The sequence below is a fragment of the Erithacus rubecula genome (assembly GCF_903797595.1).
Source record: "Erithacus rubecula genome assembly, chromosome: 10".
Lineage (NCBI taxonomy): Eukaryota > Metazoa > Chordata > Aves > Passeriformes > Muscicapidae > Erithacus > Erithacus rubecula.
The window spans coordinates 19789257-19809668 of record NC_136662.1 but is presented as its reverse complement, the minus strand read 5'-3'; the positions used below and the strand labels follow the sequence as shown (position 1 = coordinate 19809668).

Sequence of the window (20412 nt, the reverse complement as noted above, 5' to 3'; positions counted from 1 at the left end):
TGGTTTGCTGGAGGGAGCCAGGGTTTTGGGATGCTGCTCTGGCTCCCTGGCAGCCCCCATAAGCTGCCTGTCAGCTCTTGAGATCCTTATCTTGCCTAGTGCTCTCAACTGTGTAAAGGTTCCTGACCTGCATGGTGCAGGGAAAATCCTTCAAAGCGGGATCCCTGACTTGTCTTCTGGCCTCGTCCCACGTAAAGCTCATAAACCAGAAGACTAATAAAGAGAACCCAATCTTTATCATGTTTTCAAAAAATTAATGTAGTTGTTGTGATCTGGGGACAGCTCCCTGCTCACAACTGGAGATAAGGATTAGGAGTGTGGAGGCAGAGCCCTCTTATCAAGGAGGGAGGGATGGGGTTTGTGTTGAGGTGCTGGACTGGAACTCTGGAAGCTGATGGCTCCCTGTCTTGCCATGATTGTCCCTTTTGACCCTGGGTGTGCTGCCTTCTGTTTTCTCTATTTAGCCTGTGAACCCTCTGAGGAGAGAAGGAGAAATAAGGAAATAAGGTGTTTGTGTTATTAAGAGATACCCTTCAGCTGTCAGCAATGATGTACCTGCAGCAGTCTGGAGTTTGGATATTTCTCGGGAGATGAGGCTGGAAATCCTTGATCCTAATCTGCTGATTAGGACAGTGGGAGAGAGGAGTCTCAAAAGCTAAGAGGGTTGACCAAGACACAGGAAGATAATAGCTGGAGAGGTTTTAGGATCACTGTATATTTCATGGCAGGGGCTGGCTTCCCATTTCCCAATCTCAGCTTCCTCTTCTCCATCTGCAAGTGGAATTATGGTTAAACATCACCTTTACCCACAAGCAGATGAGGAAAGGCATACATCTCTTTATTCCAGTGTTGGAGTGCTATTTTCTGATGGACATAATATTACAATTTGAATTCACATTCCAGAAATACACTCTCATCACTGGAACAGAACAAGGGTAAACAAGGTTATCAGAGGATTGGAAAATGTGGTGCATAGGAGTAGGAGTGATAACACTGTTAGTCCACACATGATAGTGATTTGATACTGGACTGAGTCTAGAGCAGTTCCACTGTAGCCAATAAATCCAAAGTAGAAAAAAAAATGTAATCAAAGATTATAGTGCTTATGTGTGTCCAAAAAAATTATTTGCAGATAGATATTCACAACTCTGGCATTGTGCCTCTGCCTAGAATATTTGTCCAAATATTAAAAAATAGTAAATAAAAAAGATGTACTTTTAATGTAGTCCCGTGTCCATGCATTTTCAGCTGAACTTTGGCAGCAAGCCCTAAATGTGATAAAAGACTCTGCACCAATATATTTTGCTTTCCTTTTTTTTCCTCTGCCTCTTCAGACAAAGCTGAAAGCATAGCATAGGTCTTGAGTTATGGCTGATGCATTTTTCTAAGCTAAAGTATCTTGTTAACTGTTATGCTAATGATTGCAGCAGAATCCAAGCCTCTGTGGAAATTTATGGCAAGAGAGGTTACTGCTGAGCATCTTGTTGGATTTTGGATCTTCCTTTGGGTCCCTCCAGAGCCAGACTGAGCCAATGCCTTCTATGTAACATCAAGGTAGAAAGTCTTGCTGTCCCCATTTTACAGATGGACTTTTGAGAGACAGGAGGAATAAAGCCAAATGCTTCAAAGACACTTAGTGAAGGTTAAGTGCTGAGTTTCCTTTGAAGGTTTAAACCCAAATGACATGCTTGTGATCATGTAAGAGATTTGTATCACCCATGGGAGCAGAACCATTTTTTCAGGGTAGTGTCATAACCACTCCACAATCCTTCCTCTTTCTTCTCCCTAAAGCTCCTACTGACTTCAAAGGTGAAGAATTATGGCCTGCATCCCACAGCACTGCGAGCTCAGATGTGTGTACAGAGCTTTATCCACACATATATTCCATCAGGGATACTGACTCAAGTAAAACTACACAGACAGTGGGGAGGGGAAGGAATTTCTGCAAGGCTGAGTTTTCTTTTTTATTCTCACAGTGCCTTTCTTTAACCTCAAAAGTTTAACTGAGAAGTGCAGAGAGTACCTAATGACTGAGTTTGTGGTCCATCTGTACTGTCCATAGGAGAGCTGCAACCTAAAGGAAATAGGAATAGAAAAAAAGGAGGACTGTTGCTTTATTAAGTAAAACAAAATATTCTTTATCTTGAATACCTCAGTGAGATACATTATTGAGTTTCCACTGGAATTTTATATGAGTTGGTTTGGTTCTCAGCAAACTGCACAGCTTGCAGAGACTGGATAAAAAGAACCTATTTATCTCTTGTCATGTGTATCCACTAGAAGTGGGCACACCCCAGGTGATGTGTTTTTCTGCTGATCCAGTACTCTCTACTCACCTAGGTGAACAGCAAAATTAGAAGTTTGTATTTTTCAACAGACACATCATCCTCTCCATTGTACATTTAAATACTGGTAGCAATATTCAGCTGTTATTAGATCAGTCCCTCACCCAGGGGCACAGCAAATGTCTCATCCATTCACTCTCAGCTCAAAACCAACAGATTCATATCACTAAAATGAAAATAATAATTTTTTCTTAGAATGAAAGCAAAACAGAAGAAGGGGGAAGGTGCATCCTTTTATTGTCTATTTAGCCCATCCTTTTAAAGTAACAGATCTCTTTTCAAAAAAAAAACAAAACCCCAAACTCAAATTCTGACTCCAGTTAAGAGTTTCCTAATTGCGTGTGACTGTTTCTTGACTTCCTGATCCCTGTCTGGTTTAAGGGTTTCTTAAATCAATAGGGGCAGCTGTCTCCCTGAAGCCAGGCATGGTGTGTGTCACTGTGGAAAGGACCTGGATACAGGGAGGAGCAGAGGTGATTAATGGGGCAAGAGTCACAGCTCAGAGTGTGGCTGCACTACTGTGTAGGGACATACTTACTGCAGTCATTTATCTTCTGTCCTCTGCCACACACATGCTGAAACACACGTGCAGATTTTATTTTTGCCAGGCATCAGAAATGCAGGAATGCACACAGTGCAGCAAGACCTGTAGCTGATGCAGTGCCTCTCCAGGTGATGCCTTCCTTTGTCTCATATCTTGGGCAAGCAAAAGATTTACAAAATCCAGACCTTGGTTTTAAGTTTATCTCTCTACCACTGGCAAACTTTTTCTCATGAAAGAGAAGGAAAGAAAGGGAAGAGGGGTAAAGGCAAGTAAATGGCTCTGTTTGTACACTGTATTTTAGGTTAGATAAAGAGAAGGAACAAATTATAGATTAAATGTGGATGTTGGATTGCAAGTGATGGAGTTGCACAAGGAGGTGAAAGATGCTTCCCTTCTTGGCAAGGACCTTACACAACATCTGTTTTTTGGCTATCTAGACCTCCATCACCAGTGGGATGCACAAAGCTGCTTGGTCTCCCAGCATTGCTGCTCTTGCTTTGTGTAGCAGCAGGCTGTGCTCAAGGCTGTACCTTGCTTTCCCCAAAGCATCTCAAGTGATTCAAAACCAGGTCCCAGCCTTCACCTCAGCCAGAAGCAGGGAAGATATTTGTGTGGGTGTTGAGCCTTCAGATGCTTCCAGAAAATGTCACCTTCCACTTCAGTGCCTAAAGGCTTCCCTGGCCCCTGCCTGAGAGCCCCAGCATAGAGGAGATACAAAGGTTTGTGATATCTCCATGGACCAATTGATTTGCAGCTTTGCATTACAGAGGTTACTGCAAGTGTAAAATTGCTACTCATTCCTCAGACTTTATTCCTACAACATAAATCTCTCCATGTTTTACACCAGGAATGGAAACCACTGTGTTCTTTGCTGTTGTAGCCAGCAGCATTTTATCTCTTTGACAGCATCAGTCTGCTACTCCATCCCTTTGAGACAAACATGTATTCTTGCCAGACATGGAGGCAACTTCCTTGGGTTTTCACAGGAAACTGGTGTCTCCAATAGGTCTGACTTAATGGGGCTAACTATTTGTTGAATGCTGGCTCAGAGCTAAACTCAGGCAAGGTGCAAAGTACTTGCATGCTCTGAAGAGTTCAAAAGTGATGCCAAGCCATGCTGGAAAGCCTGGAGGAAGGAATGACTCAGGGTAATGTGAGTGAACCTTTAAAGAAGGACATGCTGTGAGACCCAATATGCTGGAGCAGGGTTCCTTATGTGTTCTATCTCCATCCCCATGAGATCCCCTGGTTCAGGAGATGTGGTCCCCTTTTCTGTCTCACTCAGCTGGGAACAGCCTTTACTGTGGATCCAGAGTGAGGTGCAGACTCATCCTGCATAATGCATGGTGAGAAATCTCTGCTGCTTGATCCCTCACATATATTAGGAGTGATGTGTTCCAGTCTGAGGTTTCTCCTTTGCCCCAAGATCACCCCAGAGGGACATGAAGGTGGTTCAAACCCTGGTTTTCTCTGAAGCAGCCGAAGAGAGATTGCTGGAGATGGTTTTCTCTTGTTCCAAGGATTGTTTATTATTTCTTATCTCAGGGACTTCTTGCCTGGCCAGCAGTGGTCTGCTCAGCCTGGCATCCATGCTGGAATCTGCCTGGTGAAGGCAGAGCTTATCTTACATAGTTTGTACTACGTATTAAATGTTTACAAAATTTTCCCAATACAATACAATTTTATTAAATGGTCCAGCCCTGACCCCATCCAATCCAAGAGTGCCAATGTGTCACCCAGCATGGATGACATGGAGAAGAAGGAGGAAAAGGTGTCCACCCCCCAAATTCTCCATCTTGGCCATGTGTCCCTTATCAAAACATTCAAAAAAACCTATTTATCTACGTTCTAACAATCTAATTTACACTTTACTAATTTTGGTAGCTTGTTTCCATTCCCTCTGTGCTGACAACTTCCCCCAGGGATTAGAATTCAGCACCTGAGACACCAGGGTCTCACTCAGAGGTCTTTGAGACCCTTGCCAGGGGTGTTTTGAGACCCCCAAGGAGGCCAGGGGTATGCCCTGGGCTCCCACATGATGCAGATGGGGCTGCAATGAAAAAGCTTAAGGAGAGTTACTGGGAAAATGGAAATCAGTTTTTCTCCCTAAGACTTACTGAAAACTTTTGGAGAAGCATTATGAGCGAAGAGGCTGGGAAGGGACAAAAAATTGTGACAAAACCATGTGACCAAGTGGAACAGGAAGACGTGGGCTGAAAAACAAAAGCTAAAAGCAAGTTTTAGAAAATGAGTACAGGAATTTTGTATAGTAGAAAACCAGAGATGGAATTAACCCGAGTAGTAGAGTCACTGCATTGTTTCAGCACAGAGAGTGAGGGATGTTCCCCTCATGGGCTGTGCATGCAATGTCATTACCACCCATTCAGATTAACACTGGAAATCCTGGCAGCTTTATATGTACCTAGGGACTCAGAAATCTGAATCTGGGGTTTGCAGCTTAAGCTGCTTTCCAGTGATGAGGCACAGAAAATGAGCAGAATGTGTTTGGGTCCTGTTAGCACTCATCAAACACTGCCCCCTTACAGCTCTTCTGTCTGCAGGGCACGTGGGCTCCCAAACCCCTGTGGTACACCTGGGACTTGCACTGTGTCAAAACAACTTGTGCTAATAATCAGAGACTTCTGGTTTATCTGTCCATTATAGCCTGGATCTTGGCTCATTCCTGGATCTGCTGCCCTGACCAAACTCCTTTCATCCTTTCTGCTGTGTCTGTGGTCATCTCTCTTCACAAAAGCAGGGACTGAAGGAGCAGTTCTTGCTTGGATATATCAAGAATATTCCAGGAATTTATGTGTTACAATGGTTTTCTCTGGTGAGACCTAATAGCACGTAAGGATAAGATTTGTACATCTTCCTGTGCATGTGCTATCCTGTCCTCCTTTTAAATTGTTAGGTTCTTAAAAAGCCACATATACAAGCCAAATCTTACAGTCCTTACTTAGTTCATGGTGACCTCAGCTCAGAACAGATCACAGGAATTTGGTATTAAACAGCCAATGATTTTTTTTTTTTTTTTAACAAGCAGAGAATAAAGGTCCAAGTAACTCACCCAAATGTTACACCTGAAACTACATTTTGATGAAGGGAGAGAGAAAAATCAAAATTGACTAGTTTCCTTAAGTAAAAGACTAGTTTCACTTTTTAAAAGAAAGTATATTCATTGGAAATTTCTTTCCTTTTTTGTTTGTTTGTTTGTTTGTTTGTTTGTTTGTGGTTTTTTGCAACTATCGGCTTCCCATGCTCTGATCCTGTGCTGATTTTTGTGTGATAGTGGTGCTCAGGTGGCCTGAAGAAGGCTGGATTAAAACTTGCAGTGTTTGGTGAGTTCCTTAACTAACACCACTTGGGCTATGGCCTCTCTCTCTGTTTCAGGTCCCAAATTTCATCAACACAACACTCCCACCCCACGAGCAGGTGACAGCTCAGGAAATAGACAGCTATTTCAGACAGGAGCTCATCTACAAGAGGAATGAGAGGATGGGAAGAAGAGTGATGTCACTTTTAAGGGAGAACAGAGACAAGAGCTTCTTCTTTGCCTTTGGAGCAGGTATGGAATGATTTTTTCTGTTTTGCTCTGGTACCATGATTGGAAGGGAAATGTTTGGAATGCTTCAGGTCTCTGAGCCTGCAGGAAGATTTCTTACGAGACTTCCCTTTGAAGCAGAAAGGCTTTTGTTTGTCCAGACTTGCTTCTAAAATGGAGTGAGTTGTAGGAGATGGGTCTAGGTCCAACCAGACTGCACTTACTTTGCACATATATCTAGCTGTAAGCACTTTTCATGCTGTTGTGTTTGTTCCCTTCCCAGACCTGGGGGCTACCTGGCCACAGGTGTAGAAAATGGTTCAGGTGCCTCTGAATTTGCCAGCCCAGGTGCTGGTGGCAGTGAGTGGCAGAGCACAAACTCCTTGGTGGCAGAAGCACATGTGTGTGGCTGCCCCAGGATTTCAAACCTTCTGGGGTTGCTGCAGTGAAACCTTCTCAATGGGTGACTGAGCTGCTTTGGTGGTGTGTCTGTGCTGACTGGCTGGTTTGGGGCTTTGCACAAGTGCATGAGTTGTGTGTGTAGCTAAATACCAGCATTTTAAACCCTTAAGTAACAAATCCAGAGTGTCCCTCTTCCTGTTTAAGTGCACTCCTGAATTCTGCAGAACAAAGATGTCTGCAGTACTTCTGTGAGCCTGCGACAGTACGTGCTACTGTCTTTTCTTTTTTATTTCTTTTCCCTTTTCCAATGGAATTCACATTTCTGTGTGATAAGAGTATAAATAATAACCATTCAGGCCCAGCTCAGCAGAATCCTGAGCACTAGCTTAAGTTTCTCTTTGAGCTCCCTTGACTTCAAGGCAGCCTGAGATTGCTGTGTTGAGAACCAATATGCTCCTCCTGCTCCCTCTCCTTGGCAATTTCTCATTTTTGACAGAACTTTGCTTCTCATCCCATGGCTCTCACTATGAACTTTGGCAACAACTCACCTTTCGCTACTCACTTCAGTGGGAATTTTGATTAAAGACTGTGGGTTTTAGCAGAGACACGTGCATTTTGATGTATTTATTTTTTGAGTGTATCCGGGCTGAATTTTCCCAAGCTTATTTAATCTCAGGCTTGGCTGATATTTCTGGCCCAGGAGTTCTGCTTAACTGTTTTTACAGTAGGAAAATATATCATGATGGCTCATAATTGGACAGGCATTCATAAAAACCAGCCTGTCTAACCCAAGGAGCAAGTTTATCGGAGATTATCAAACACGATGGCTTAGATAACAGCTTCCAGTTTTGGAAATCCTTTAACCAGTACATAAATGGAGCTGAGAGGATAAACTGGTCATCCCTGTCTACTTGTCATGCTCTACATATTTTTCCAGGGCATCAGGAACAGACAATGAACTAGGTGGGTCATGGATCTAACTCAATGCTGCTCTTTGTGCTAATAACAGAAGTGAAATTTGTGCTAATAACAGAAATGAAATTAAGTAAATGGATACTAATTCCATGCTGCGTTTTTAGAAAGGCACTTTTAACTTCTGGGAGGTTGGATCTTGTTTTCCCTGTCCCCATCAGAGAGCACCTACCTGAAAGTCCCAGGGAGCATCCCTTGGGAAGGCTGGCTCATAAAGAGCAAGTCTCATTTCTGGTGATGTTGAAAGCTGCCTTTGTTGCTGGGTTGTTTTGTTTCCCCAGCACTGAGCGTGGAAGGACAGAACAGAACATGCAGCTGGATTTATTGAAAACTGGGATGTGGGAGATGCTGAGGAAAGCTTTTTGTTTTGGATTCTTTGTTCCAGCATCCCTTTGGCTTTTCTCACCAAATTGGGCCATCCCTGCAGGCTATCCCTACTTTAAGTACAATTAATTCCTGCTTTCTTCTTTTTTTCTTCATGTAGCAAACACTAAGAAAATTATTAAATTTTTTTCAATGCTAAAATTTTTATGTGACCAAAGTGCAGGCAAGTTCATTTTCTCTTACGATTTAAATGCAGTTTTTTTCCTGAAGGGTTTTTGTTTCCTCTTTTCCCCCATTCACTAAATTAGAAGAGTGGGTTTTACTGATAAATCTTTTATTTTGCATCCTTATATCTAGTTCTTAAATTTTGAGTGATTTCTTTGGTATGTGCTTGGTCATGAATTCAAATTTTTTTGTAAAACTTTGAGGGTTTGGTTTTCCCTTTTATAAAAGTAAAGGATGTTTTTGATGAAAGTTGAGGCTTTCACATACTCTCATGAATTCTGAAGTACAAAATTTTAGGAATGCACTTTTAGTTAGGGATAAGCATGACAGAGTCTGTGGGAGTTTATTTGCTCCCAGTGCAATTTAAGGTTCTGCATCTCTCAGGCTAGCATGATGAAGGGGAAATAATTTGGAAAAAATATTCTGGACAATGTGCTTTGGAAGATATTGCCCTTTGTGCCAAGCGTGATCTCTGCATTAATCCCTTAATTCTGAAGATATTGGAACTAATGAATGAATAGTAATTAAATTATATATGTGTATTATGAATTGTTTTCCGAATTTCATAATCACCATCATAGTTTCTGGGAAGGCAAGAATCAGATAAAACTGTGCTGCCAAATAAAATTAGGGAAATAAGTATTTTCCTAAGTAAGAAAATAAGCCTGTTATGAGAAAAGTACCTTGGAAACACTTCAACAAATGCAGTTTTACAAACCAGGGCTGCTCCAGGAGGGAGCCCCAAGCCCTGCAGGATGATTGCCCTGGACTCAGAGGTATCCTGTTACTCCCAGGTATAATGGAGCCAAGGGGCTGGGAAATGGGATCTCTCCCAGCAAACAGCCCTCCTGAGGCAGAGGAGTTCCTCTGTTCCTCTGGTGATCTCCTGCAGGGAGCTATACCTTGGGGGTGCTCCTTCAGGAAGTTTTACCTGGATTTTGCCTGCTGCATGCAGCAACTGAGGGTCTGAGCAACTGAGGTTGCTCTCTTGGGGCATCATCCTCAGCTTATTTTAAGATTACAGTGCCATGGATAGGTAGTTCTGTAGCATCTAATAATGAGTTTGTACAATAAGCTTGACTAAAGCAGAAGGCGCCACACAGGTGACTTTGCAGACTGTAGTCAGGTTTGGCTCAGTGTATCCTGCTCTGGCTGTAGAACCAAAAAAAGCACAAAAAACCCCAAACAATCCAGTGAGTGGCTTCAGAATAAAAACAAGATTATGATATCCTGGCAGCCTGGTGGTGCAGGAGCTGGTGCCACTGAGCTGGAGGATGCAGATGTCTGTCAGCAGAAAGTGGTGTGGCCAGAAATCCCTCCTGGGCTGAAGCATGGCAGAGTGTAAAGACCTGTCCCTATAACAAAAAATGCACTTTACATCAGAAAAAACATAGCTCACCCAAGTGGAGGGAGATGTGACAACCCCTCTGACCAGATCTAAATAATCTTCCTGTAGGGACAGATTCCACACCCTGGTCCCAGCAGATCTGGAGGCCAGGTCACCACTCAGCTCTCAGGTGGAAGATGTGGCCATTGAACTGATTGGAATACAGCAGGCAGATTAATTTAGTTGCATATTTACAGGCTGTCTGTTACCTATTTTATACCTAGATTTTCTCCCTTCTTCATCCTGCCTTCCTGTTAATAAGAAGTCTAATCAAAATCTTTCAGCTGATAGTTTTTGGGCATTTGTGGAAAACAGAATTTTGTGATTTCTTCTGAAAAACAAATCCATTTTTGCAGATGTCAATCAAAATCCCAGGTGCTTGGCTGTCATTGCTCTCCTGTAAACTGGGATTCCCACTAAAAGTTTCACTGTGTGCCACTTAGAGCTGTGCTGCAGAGACCTTGTGGTGCATCACAGGAGAGCTGGTTCTGAGTCTGGCCTTTAACAGCACGAGGCTGTGGAACATCCAGCAGACAAATCCTGGGGACAAAGGAGAGGGCAGGGGACAGGCATTTGAATATCCAAGCAAACTGAGATAAAACAATTTTTCATAAAGTCAAGCAAAGTTTTATTATGCTGTTGAAAGATGGGGGGTTTTGTTCCAGTCAAAAGTATTAAAACAACAACAACAGAAAAAAATTACATAATTCTGAAAGGAACTTTTTAGTCTTCTGTCATTCTTAAAAACAAAAAATAGACTTTTCAATAGATTTCTGCCTTTTCTGTCTTCCATGACTTTACTTACTATTTAAATGTGTTGGAGTAATTCAGACTTTTAATTTATTCCTTTATAAAACACGTAGAAGTGAAAACAGCCATTTATTCTTTCTACTTTCATTTCTTTCTCTTCTCCAAGAAAAATACAGGCCCTGGGTGAAAGAGACCCAGCTCTGTACCCAGTTCTGTAGACTTTGTTCCACTCCTGCCAGCGTTTGCCATGTTCAGATTTAATGTGAAAATTTTACCATACTTGTATTCACAGTAACTGCACCCTAGGAATGAGACAGCAGTTGTTGTTTGGGCAGTTAAATGATATTTTTCATGTAATGGGCAGGGTAACTTTTCCCTTTGAATGAGTAGTAAATAGAGAACTTCTAAGTAAAATTTGGGCATTTGCTTGGGTTTTGTGTTTTGAAAATCATGATGGTTTACTTGGAATTATTGATCTGTAATAACAGTGAAGTGCCTTAGACATCATTTATACAGACAATTTATAAAGGTCCATTTACAGTCTGGAAAGAGACACACTGCCAAGAGCACACGGGCTGTTAAAAAGAGTTAATATTTTGGCAGCTAAGACCATACACATGAAGTCAATGTTTAAGAAAAAAAACACTCTGGTTTATTTCATTTTTATGGGCAAATAATTTTCAAGTAACACTTATGATAACAGATGGATAAATTTATGTCTGCAGTTAATTTGAACGATAATTTCCTTAGGATGTTTTACTTGTTTTTTTTTTTTCTTTCTTTCTTTTATGAGAGCTGTCAGTTTTGTAGCTGCGAGTTGGATTTACTGCTTCAGAAATTCAGATGCTGCTCCAGTTCACAATGTTTATTAGCAGCCAAATCAGTAGGCTTTAAGGCAGTGGGTTTTGTTTGTTAAAATAATAAATATATCATTGAGAGTATTCTTTTACTGAGACAGAATTGAAATGCAAGTTCCATAGCATCTCCCATGGCAAGAGGGAAAGCAAATTGTCTCTGGACCACTATTCTGGGGTAGAGGAAAGCGCATGTTAAACCATCCCACCAGTCCCCTGAAAGCAGAAGAGTCCATCACAGAGTAGCAGAAGCAGAATTTGATTATTTCAGATTCAGAACAGGTGAATTCCCTGCCCGTCCTTCAGAGTTCTGTCAGTCATCACTGGATGGGCAGCATCATCAGGAATGATTCTGATCATCATAAATTAGATTATTAGCAGGAACCATTGAATAGTTTGGGTTGTAAGAAACCTTTAGAGGTCATCCAGTCCAAGCTCTCAAACAGCAGTAACATGCTTCCAAAGTAAATGTTCTCTGGTGGTTCTTCTTAATGGGGCTCAGAAGTTCCTTGCACTCTGTTTTGAGTAGGGAAAGAGAGAATTGTCAACTTTTCTATGGGATGAGGCTGTTTCAAGAACACAACAAGGATATGAAATCTCCATCTTGTAGTCGTCAGCTCTTTCCCTTTTGTCCTCTCTGCAGAGGATTTCCAAGGGAATTTCAGCACACATCATTTTAGATATTTGGTGTATCAAAGACAGGAGCACCTCACCCTTTACCTTCTGCAATGAGCAGGAGTTATGGATGTCTCCAAGGTGACTCAAGTCTGCAGTGGTGGATACTGTGGTCACCACTGAGATGTTTGTATTTTTCTCTGGAAACTAAAGCATGCCTGAGGGGATATCCAGATGATGTAGCTCAAACATGCTTCATCAACAGGTAGTGAGCTGGCCACATGTGAGCTGGAACATTATGGATGTTCAGTTTTCGGGAAGGGGCCAGAGGAGAGGTGGCAGTGGGATTTTGTTGGATATTTCTACTCAGTAGTTTGGAAAAGGAAAGGAAGCGATGGATACTATGAGCAACTGAAACTCAGCTAATTAAAATCCTGAGAGCCTTTGTGAAAGCCATTAGCACCTGCCATGGGATCTGGCACTGGGGTTCACATATGTTACTTGGAAGTTTTTTTTGGGTGGGAAGTGCCTTGAGGTCTCTGTCCAACTGCACACTGAGGAATGGGAATTTACAGATGTTGGGTATGCAAATAGCTGCTTTGCACTCCCAACTGAGGCAGCACTGAGTGCAAATGAGGCACCAACACCACTGTTGTGTCACTGAGAACCAACTCATTGGAAGTCCAGTCCTCTCTCCACCAGGGTTGTGGAGCTCCACGATTTTCACTCGTCATCTCAGATCCTGTGTGGAACACAAAAGGAAAAAAAAAAGGGGGGAAAAATGAAAAAAGAAAGCACTTGCAGGCTGGAATATAAAGAGACTTTATCCCCCAGGTCAGGCGTCCTGATCCAATGCTGATTAGTGGTGCTACTGACATCACCAGCACAGTTCATCAGCGGGGTTGTCTCAGTGGAGCAAGAAGTTGGCGACCAGGAGATTGAACTTGGCCAGCCTACAAAAGAGAAGAAAAGGGTGAATTAACAGTTTGCAGATGCTAGAATTCCCTCTGCTCATGTTTATTTGGGCATCCAGATGCTTGTAGTGAGGTCAGCCTGTTTTTGTGTACGAACTTCTTTTACTATTAGTTTTTAAGGCAAAGTATCACTTTGCTTTTAGAAATAGACTTGCATGCTAATTTTGACCAAAACCATGCAACTGATTCATTTAAAAGTCTTCATTAAACAGGCAGTGCCTGATTCTCTTTTCAGACATTCTGTTGTAAATCAGGAGATACTCCACTAGGGAAAAAGCTTGTTCCAAGTGCAAATCCATCCTGCAGCCTTAAAAAAAAAAATCAAGGGAGCTTTTTTAATGTACATTGATCTTGTATAATACAGGGATTTTGAAGTCCCTGAATATTTGCTTTTCACCTGAAGCTTAAATCGGCAAAGAGCACCTCGGTTAGGGAGGCCAAAATAAACCTGCTTGCACCACCCTTTTGTGAAAAGGGAACTTCTGTTCTGAAGGCTGATGCCTGTAATTCTGTTTTGACAAACTCCTGTTGTATAGCAAGATAGCAAGATATTACTTGTAGAAACAAAGCATAGCCTGTGCAATGGTGAGAGCTGTCTTGAGACCTCCGTCACCTGTACCAACCAAGGAAGGCAAGACACACCAGAGGTGAAAGAAAAGACTCCAGTATTTGAGTTTGCAATTTGTTTTTTTCCCCTGGTATGTCATATGTCATCTCCTAAACTGTTGAGGTAAGCTGGACAAGCCCTGGACTGTGTTTGGTGATCTGATGGAGAATTAATTGTGCTCAGCAGGGAGTCTTGCCTGGCCACTGCCCACCTTTGCTTTCACTATTGCCCCACTGAAAGTATGTGCAACCCCAATCCAGGTATTTGTTTGCCAGTTGCAGATATTCAAAGAAATGCTGAAAGCAACTAAAATGGGCCTTGCAAACTTGGTGTACAATCACTACCTCTGGTGTAATTTTGCCCATGATGAATGGAGAAAGTTGCCTGTACACTGTAGGATTTGGGTTTAAAGAAGCACATACATTAATGTCAGCATCTTTGGGTCCCTGACATTTTCATATAATATTTATTATTATGCTTGTGCCAAGTTCTACTGTATAAGCCTAATTCTGCCTCTCTGTTCACAAAGGAAAGAAAACTCTATCGGCCCCTCCTGCCCTATAATAGAGGGATTTTGGCTATGTCCTTACTGTATTTCTCTTCAACATCTGAGATGTAAAATATGTAGACATAATTCGGGAAATTTTCTCTTCAGAATTGAAGAAGCATGAGAGGCTTAAGCACTCTGCTGAACAGGAATGGGCTTAAGCATGGGATGAAATACTTCTTCACCCCCACACACACATGCAAGAGCTTGCTGTGGATCCACAGGCCACCCTGTAAGCTCTCAGGAGACCAGGCAGAGCTCCCATATAACTCTAGATTTCATAATGGGAGTGTTGAAATCAATATATGGATGCCAGACAATTCATCACTTCCCATCCCAAAACTCAGCTGAAAATTCCCATCCAGCTCTAACAGTGCTGTTGGGAAGATTTTATGAGAGCAGTGAGGTGAACCCAAGGACTGGCAACCTTCCTCTAGCACTGAGGTTTCTCTGAGATGCTCCTGTGAAAGGCAGGCAGATTGCAAAGGATCCAAAGATCTTGTCACAGCTAAGATATCTTTGTGTGCTGCCTGCACTGATGAAAAAATCTCTGCACCCAAGTGTACTTCTAGTCCCCCTGCTGTCTGGTGTTGTTGCAGAGCAGAAGGAAATCTGGTTACTCCTCTTTCTTGAATTCAGAGCCTGGAGTGCAAGCAAAGATCCTTCAGTGGTGTTTCAAATTAATGCAAGTTGATGGGGTTGGCCTGAGTTCACGTTCCTTTCTTCTGCCCCTCCTGCCTGGGTGCGTACTCCGGAGGAGGAGCAGGGATGTCCCAAGGCATCCTGGACCACCATAGCTGAATTCCCTGCAGCTCCACTCCTGGAGCCTCCAGCTGTTGGAGCAGAAGCTGGAAAGGGAATTTAGTAAAGCCAGACATTAAGGAACCAGTTTGTACTGCTTGTGGTGTTGGTCTCTTGGAGGTTCACGCCATTTCTGACCGGTTTCAGAGCCAAGTGCAGGAGGACTGCATATGGAGAAGAACCAGTGGTAGTCTTGGTGCCTTGGAAAGGCAGGGCACAACTGTTGGCTGGAGTCAGTTGTTTTGCAAAAGTGAATTTGAAGCTGAAAGCTTTAGAAAGCCTGGCTGTAATTTATGTGGATTTCTTGAGGATTTTTACTGGTATGGAAACTGGGACTGGAAATCTCATTAAACTGGGCGTTCTTGTGAGAGTTTCAGGTTTTCTCAGTCATGGTTGTGCCAGGAATATCATCAGAGAAAACTTGCTGAGAAAGGATTTATGGATTTGGGATCAGATCCTATTCTCACGGAATTAATGGTAGCTCTGCAGCTGACAGCAAGGTGACTGGCATGTGCACCTGGATGAGACATTATTTATTTGTCATTCCAGGTCTTTAATCTAGGCTGCTACTTTCACATCAATACCCTCTTTATAAGCCTATTAAATCCCAGTTCCATTGTTATTTTCTCTGATAGATCAGAAGAGATGTGTCAAGGAAAAGAAAATGTATGCACAGTATACCTCTGCCCAAAAACAATATTTAAACATCAGAAATGTAAATTGAAGGTAGAATTACTTAAAGGGGCATAAGGGAAATAATTAAAGCTCCAGCCGGCAAGACGAGATGTCGTAAACTTCAGTTATTCACCTCTCTTAGACATTCAAAACACAAACTCTGCCACTGTTCAGGCATTTTATAGAGGCCTGCAGAAAGCAACAGAGGTCTCTTGGACAAAGTGCTCTGGTGGCAACTGAAACTGGGCTCAAGCCCAAGTCCAATAGCTGAGCTGCCATCTGAAACTGGAAAACGTTCGGGTTCGTGCCTGAATCTCAGCTCCCTTTCTGCTCTCTTCAGTAGAAACCCTGAATCTGGACTGGACTGATGGGGAGTGAGAAGAAACTTCAATCTGTGGAAAAGCACTGCTGTTTCAAATTGGTTTTTGAAGAGATTGCTCATGAAACTGGAAAATATGGTAGTTCTTTGCAAAAATGGACTGACTTGCAGGTAGACAAGCCCTTCTTCCTAGAAAAGTTTGCTAAAGAGTTGTGAACTGAAATATGGCAAAATATGATTTCAGAACTACCAGGCTTTGCTCCCAGTCAACCTCCAGGCAGGAAGTAGGAATGAAGAGGTAGTGAATACACAAAAAGCCAGATCAATCTACCATGGAACTTCCAGTTTGCAAGAGATAAAAAATGAGACCTACCAAATGCTTTGATTTGGTTAAAATTTTGCTAATTGTCTGACAATTACTCTGCCAGAGAACTTACAAACACCTTTTTAATCTAAACACAACATTTTGGTGGAGTTCAGCTTTGGAACTCTTTGTCAGAAAAGTGAAATCTCCCATCATTTTCCTGGAATAATGTTGGAGGACTGAAGCCTATGTGACTTGTATTTGAATTAATAACTTAAGTCTTTTTTAGTATTTTTCTGTACTTTATTATGGGAAATACCTTAAATACTGAGGTTTGCAAACTTTTTTAAAATAGTATTTATACGCTGAAGGTAAATGGAGAGAAAAATCAAATGCCACCACTGGGTTAACTTGGTATGAAATTCAGCACCAGTTTTCAGTATTTATACAGAATTCACATTCATTTTGTGTTTTTCCTTGAGGTGTTTGAGGTACAGTGAAACTGCTGTGAGGTTCTTATCACTTAGCAATCTGGTCTGGTTCCAGTTGAAAATTCTGCAGTACCTCTCACTGGGAGGATTGGTTTAAAAGGAACAGAGATCTGCCAAAGAAATAAAGACTTTATTATTGACATCAATGCTATTTTTAATCTGGTTTCCTAAGGAAATGAGGCTTAGGCCACGGCAGTGTTTGTGAGTATGTGTGTGTGTGTGTATATAGGTGTGTGTGTGAAACTATGTCCTTCACCCTCGTAAATTTTTCATCAGTTGGCTGATTATAACCAAACCTGACAGATGGCTGAGTCTCCAAGATAATAAGTTCTTGCATGCTTCATGAAAATAAGTGATTGGATAGAAGAAAAAGACATTCATAGTGTGTGTCCACTGAAAGGGCACAGCATGAGCTCAACTTTTATTAGTGCTCAGAAATTCCCAATGGGAGAGGGAGGTGAGCCATGTCCCCATAGACAACAGCATTTTTCTAGTTCCTCTGCACAGTGGAGGGTTTGGTGTGTAGTAAATAGATCAGACATAGCATGGTTTAAATGTAATGATGATGTTTACAGCAAATAGTTATTATTTAGAAATCTGAGGAGCCACATTACCTTTGGGCTACCTTCTAATGAGGTGTTCATTCTCAAGGCCAGAGCAGTAGCAGGGAGCAAGTTAATAAATGTGACCGAGGCATGGCTCCAGGACTCTATAAACCTAATGAGTCGTGGGCACTCAAACTGTGCAGCCTCACTACTGCTAATTGGCCAAGTGTGCCATCAACCATGCCCAAAAATGTTCTTAAGTGGACAAGGGGTGAAAAGAGCATCAGAAACTCCTGTGAGTCCAAGAGGCAGCCTGGGGCAGCATTCCTGTGTGCAGAGCTCAGGAACACTTTCCCCAGAACCAAGGTCATTCCCTTGAGAGTTGGAGCAGCTCACTGGCAGTGGGGAGCAAAACTAAGAAACAAAGGAAAGAGTAAAGCATGACCAGGAGGAAAGGGGTTTGCAACTTCAGCTTATCAGACAAGGGGATAGTTGTCACCTAGTTGGAGAAGATGCTCTGAAAACATTGTGATGAGGAGAGTTACTTGAAACCTTTCCAAAGAAAAATACAGATGGGGATCAAAAAAGCCAAGCCAGGGTTAGTGCTTAATTTTACTCATTTCTTTTTTGCTTGAGATTAAAAATTATGTATTTAGTGTCTTGGTAACAGTTGGGGTGGGACTCTCCCTCTCGAACTCTAGGTGTCTGAAAGTTCAGTGTGTGTGTGTTCTGTATAGGACCATCAGTTCCTTTGAAACTCTCAGAGGACAAATCCTCCCACTTACCTCAGATGCATATTTTAAGATGGAAGGAATTGCCCACTGGAGATCTCTTTCCACTGACCACAGAGGAAACATAAAAACTGGCCTCAGCAGATGCCTGACTTTCAGATGAGTGGGATTTGTTGAACCCTGAGAGCAGGAGTCAGGAATTCAGGGTGTTCTGTCCTTACCTCCACCTGACCTTGAGCAAGCTGGTCCCTGAGCATGTTTTGCATTGCTGCCAATGGTAGAGCATTGTTAGTCCTGAGGCAAATCTGCAAGAAGAGTGATGCAGGATTGCTTTCTGTCACGCCTTGGAGAGCATCTTGGTGTGGTGTCAAGGAAAGAAGGAAGTCCTCTGCCACCAGCTCTGGAAAACTCATCCAGGGCTGGGTTTCTTTGGGGTGGGAGAAGGAGCTGTATCACCCAACCATGTGCAGCTTTCCCATCCTGTCATGTGGTATGATTTGAGCTCAAGGTTCACCAGACATTTTGTCCACTGTGCAGATGTCCCTGTGAGCCCCAGTGCTCAGACCAAACTCTCCATCTCTGTGGTTGTGTGGAAGAGATGGATTTGGACATGTAGAAGTGTTAAAGAGTTTCCATCTTTCATCTCCTCTTGGCTTGAGGGAACAAAAGCCACTTCAGTGCCAGCACAGTCATTCACTGCCAGCACAGTCATTCACAGCCTGGTCTGTCTGGAGACAGAACTGCAGACAGGAGAGCAGGCTGTCATTCTGTTCATCTTCCTTTTGCAAGGGAAGAAGCAACAAACAGCTGAAACAAAAAAAAAATAAAAATTTTGACATCCCATATGTCTGATCTTTCACTGTTATCTTAGAGCCAGGCCAAATCCATATAAGTGTTGTCAGTGAGGAGTGTTTCAGACCTGCAGACCCTTTGGAAAAGCCTTCTGATATCTCTTGGTTTTTTGCATGCAAGACTTAGAGGCAAATAAGAAGGTGTGTGGGTGGGTTTTCTGTTTTGTTATTTTAGCATTATGGAGAGACTCACCAGAAATTCTCCCCTGTGGGGTCACTCACCAGGTCTGTAGTGTTTACACAGCATTTCTCCAAAACACCAGCATCTTAGAAGTTGTCTTCCTGAATTTACATTCCCAGTTCAATCATCTCCCACACAATAAAAGCCCCAGTGTTGGCTTTGCTTCGGCTTTGCTTCACGTCCTGCTCTGCACAGCGCTCCCATCCAAAGGGAGCCCTCGGTCCTGGCGCTTTTGTTTTCCTTCAGCCCTGCCAATCACCCCTCTTGCCTTTGCCCAAAGTTTGTTGTCTTTGCAGTTGGTCGCAGCGTGAGCTACCCAAAGGCTGGCTGAGCCTGATGGGGGATTCTGTCAGCCCAACCCCAGTGCTGATCCTCCACCTCCCTGCCTCACAAAGGGCCTTTTCACCAGCCTGCCGCAGCCCCCAGATTTCATTTCATCTGCTACAATTAATCTGTATTTATTGCCACTTATCCTAAATGGCTAACAATATCAAGAGTTTAAAAAGTGCTTTTAATGTCAAACTGGGTCAATTAAAACTCTACTTAAAATATTTGCAAAACTCCTCGCCTGAAAGTTACCCCCTCAGTCTGCTGTTAACTGGAATGGTTTGAATAAATACATGCAGCCTGAGGAGAGTGACATTTGGTAAAATTCCTCTTGATATTTTAGTAGAATCCAGGATTAATTTCCTTGTTCGTATATTCACTTGCTTTTTTATTTAGTAAGAGGAGAAAAATTAATGATATTTTAGATGGTTTTAAGTATTTGAAAAATTGAAACAATCAATTAAAAACCCTCAAGAGATAGCCTCAAAACTTCTAATGCCAGAAGAGACTCTTAGATTAATTGGTTTGGTCTCCTGGAATTTCATCCTGTTCTTTTCTAGACCCTAACACCATATGTTTAACTGTGAACTTCAAGCCATGAGCCACAAGTACTAATTTTTAACTCCTTCAGTATTAAGTGTGGGCATGAGAAACAAAGAACTAGAACATAAAATAGTAAAAAGTCAAATAATGAATGAGTGGCTTTTACTTGTGTAAGTTGGGTTTTACTGAAGGCTGAAGATGGCCGGAGGAATCTGTTTTTCCCCTTTCAGGAAATCCCTCAGTTTTGCCTTGAACATTTCTTTTAAAGCACAGTTTGCAGGACATTCCTAATAAATGGCATTAAATAAGGGCTGCTGTACTGCCATGAGGACTCAGAGCTTTCCTACAACACTGCCAAGGTTGCACTTTGTTAGGGTGGTGGCACACATCAGGTGGAGAAGCCCCAGGTAGGACTTGGCTGGGGTGGATGCAGCAGATGCACAGATGAAGGGAGATCCCAGGCTGAGGGCATTAACTATCTAAACTTTGGTTCACATGGAGCCACTTGGACTGAGACCTCTGTTCCTCAAACACTTACTGTGAGGAGCAGCATT

The 20412-nt window shown here is 42.4% G+C and overlaps 1 protein-coding gene across 1 annotated transcript in view; it reads left to right on the top strand.

Annotated features, from left to right (window-relative positions):
- Positions 1-20412, top strand: part of TRABD2B (TraB domain containing 2B) — a 260817-nt gene that overhangs the window by 152667 nt on the left and 87738 nt on the right. The window contains exon 4 of the mRNA XM_079314550.1: positions 6283-6457. Coding sequence (XP_079170676.1) covers positions 6283-6457 — 175 coding nt within the window. The remainder of the gene's footprint in view (positions 1-6282; positions 6458-20412) is intronic.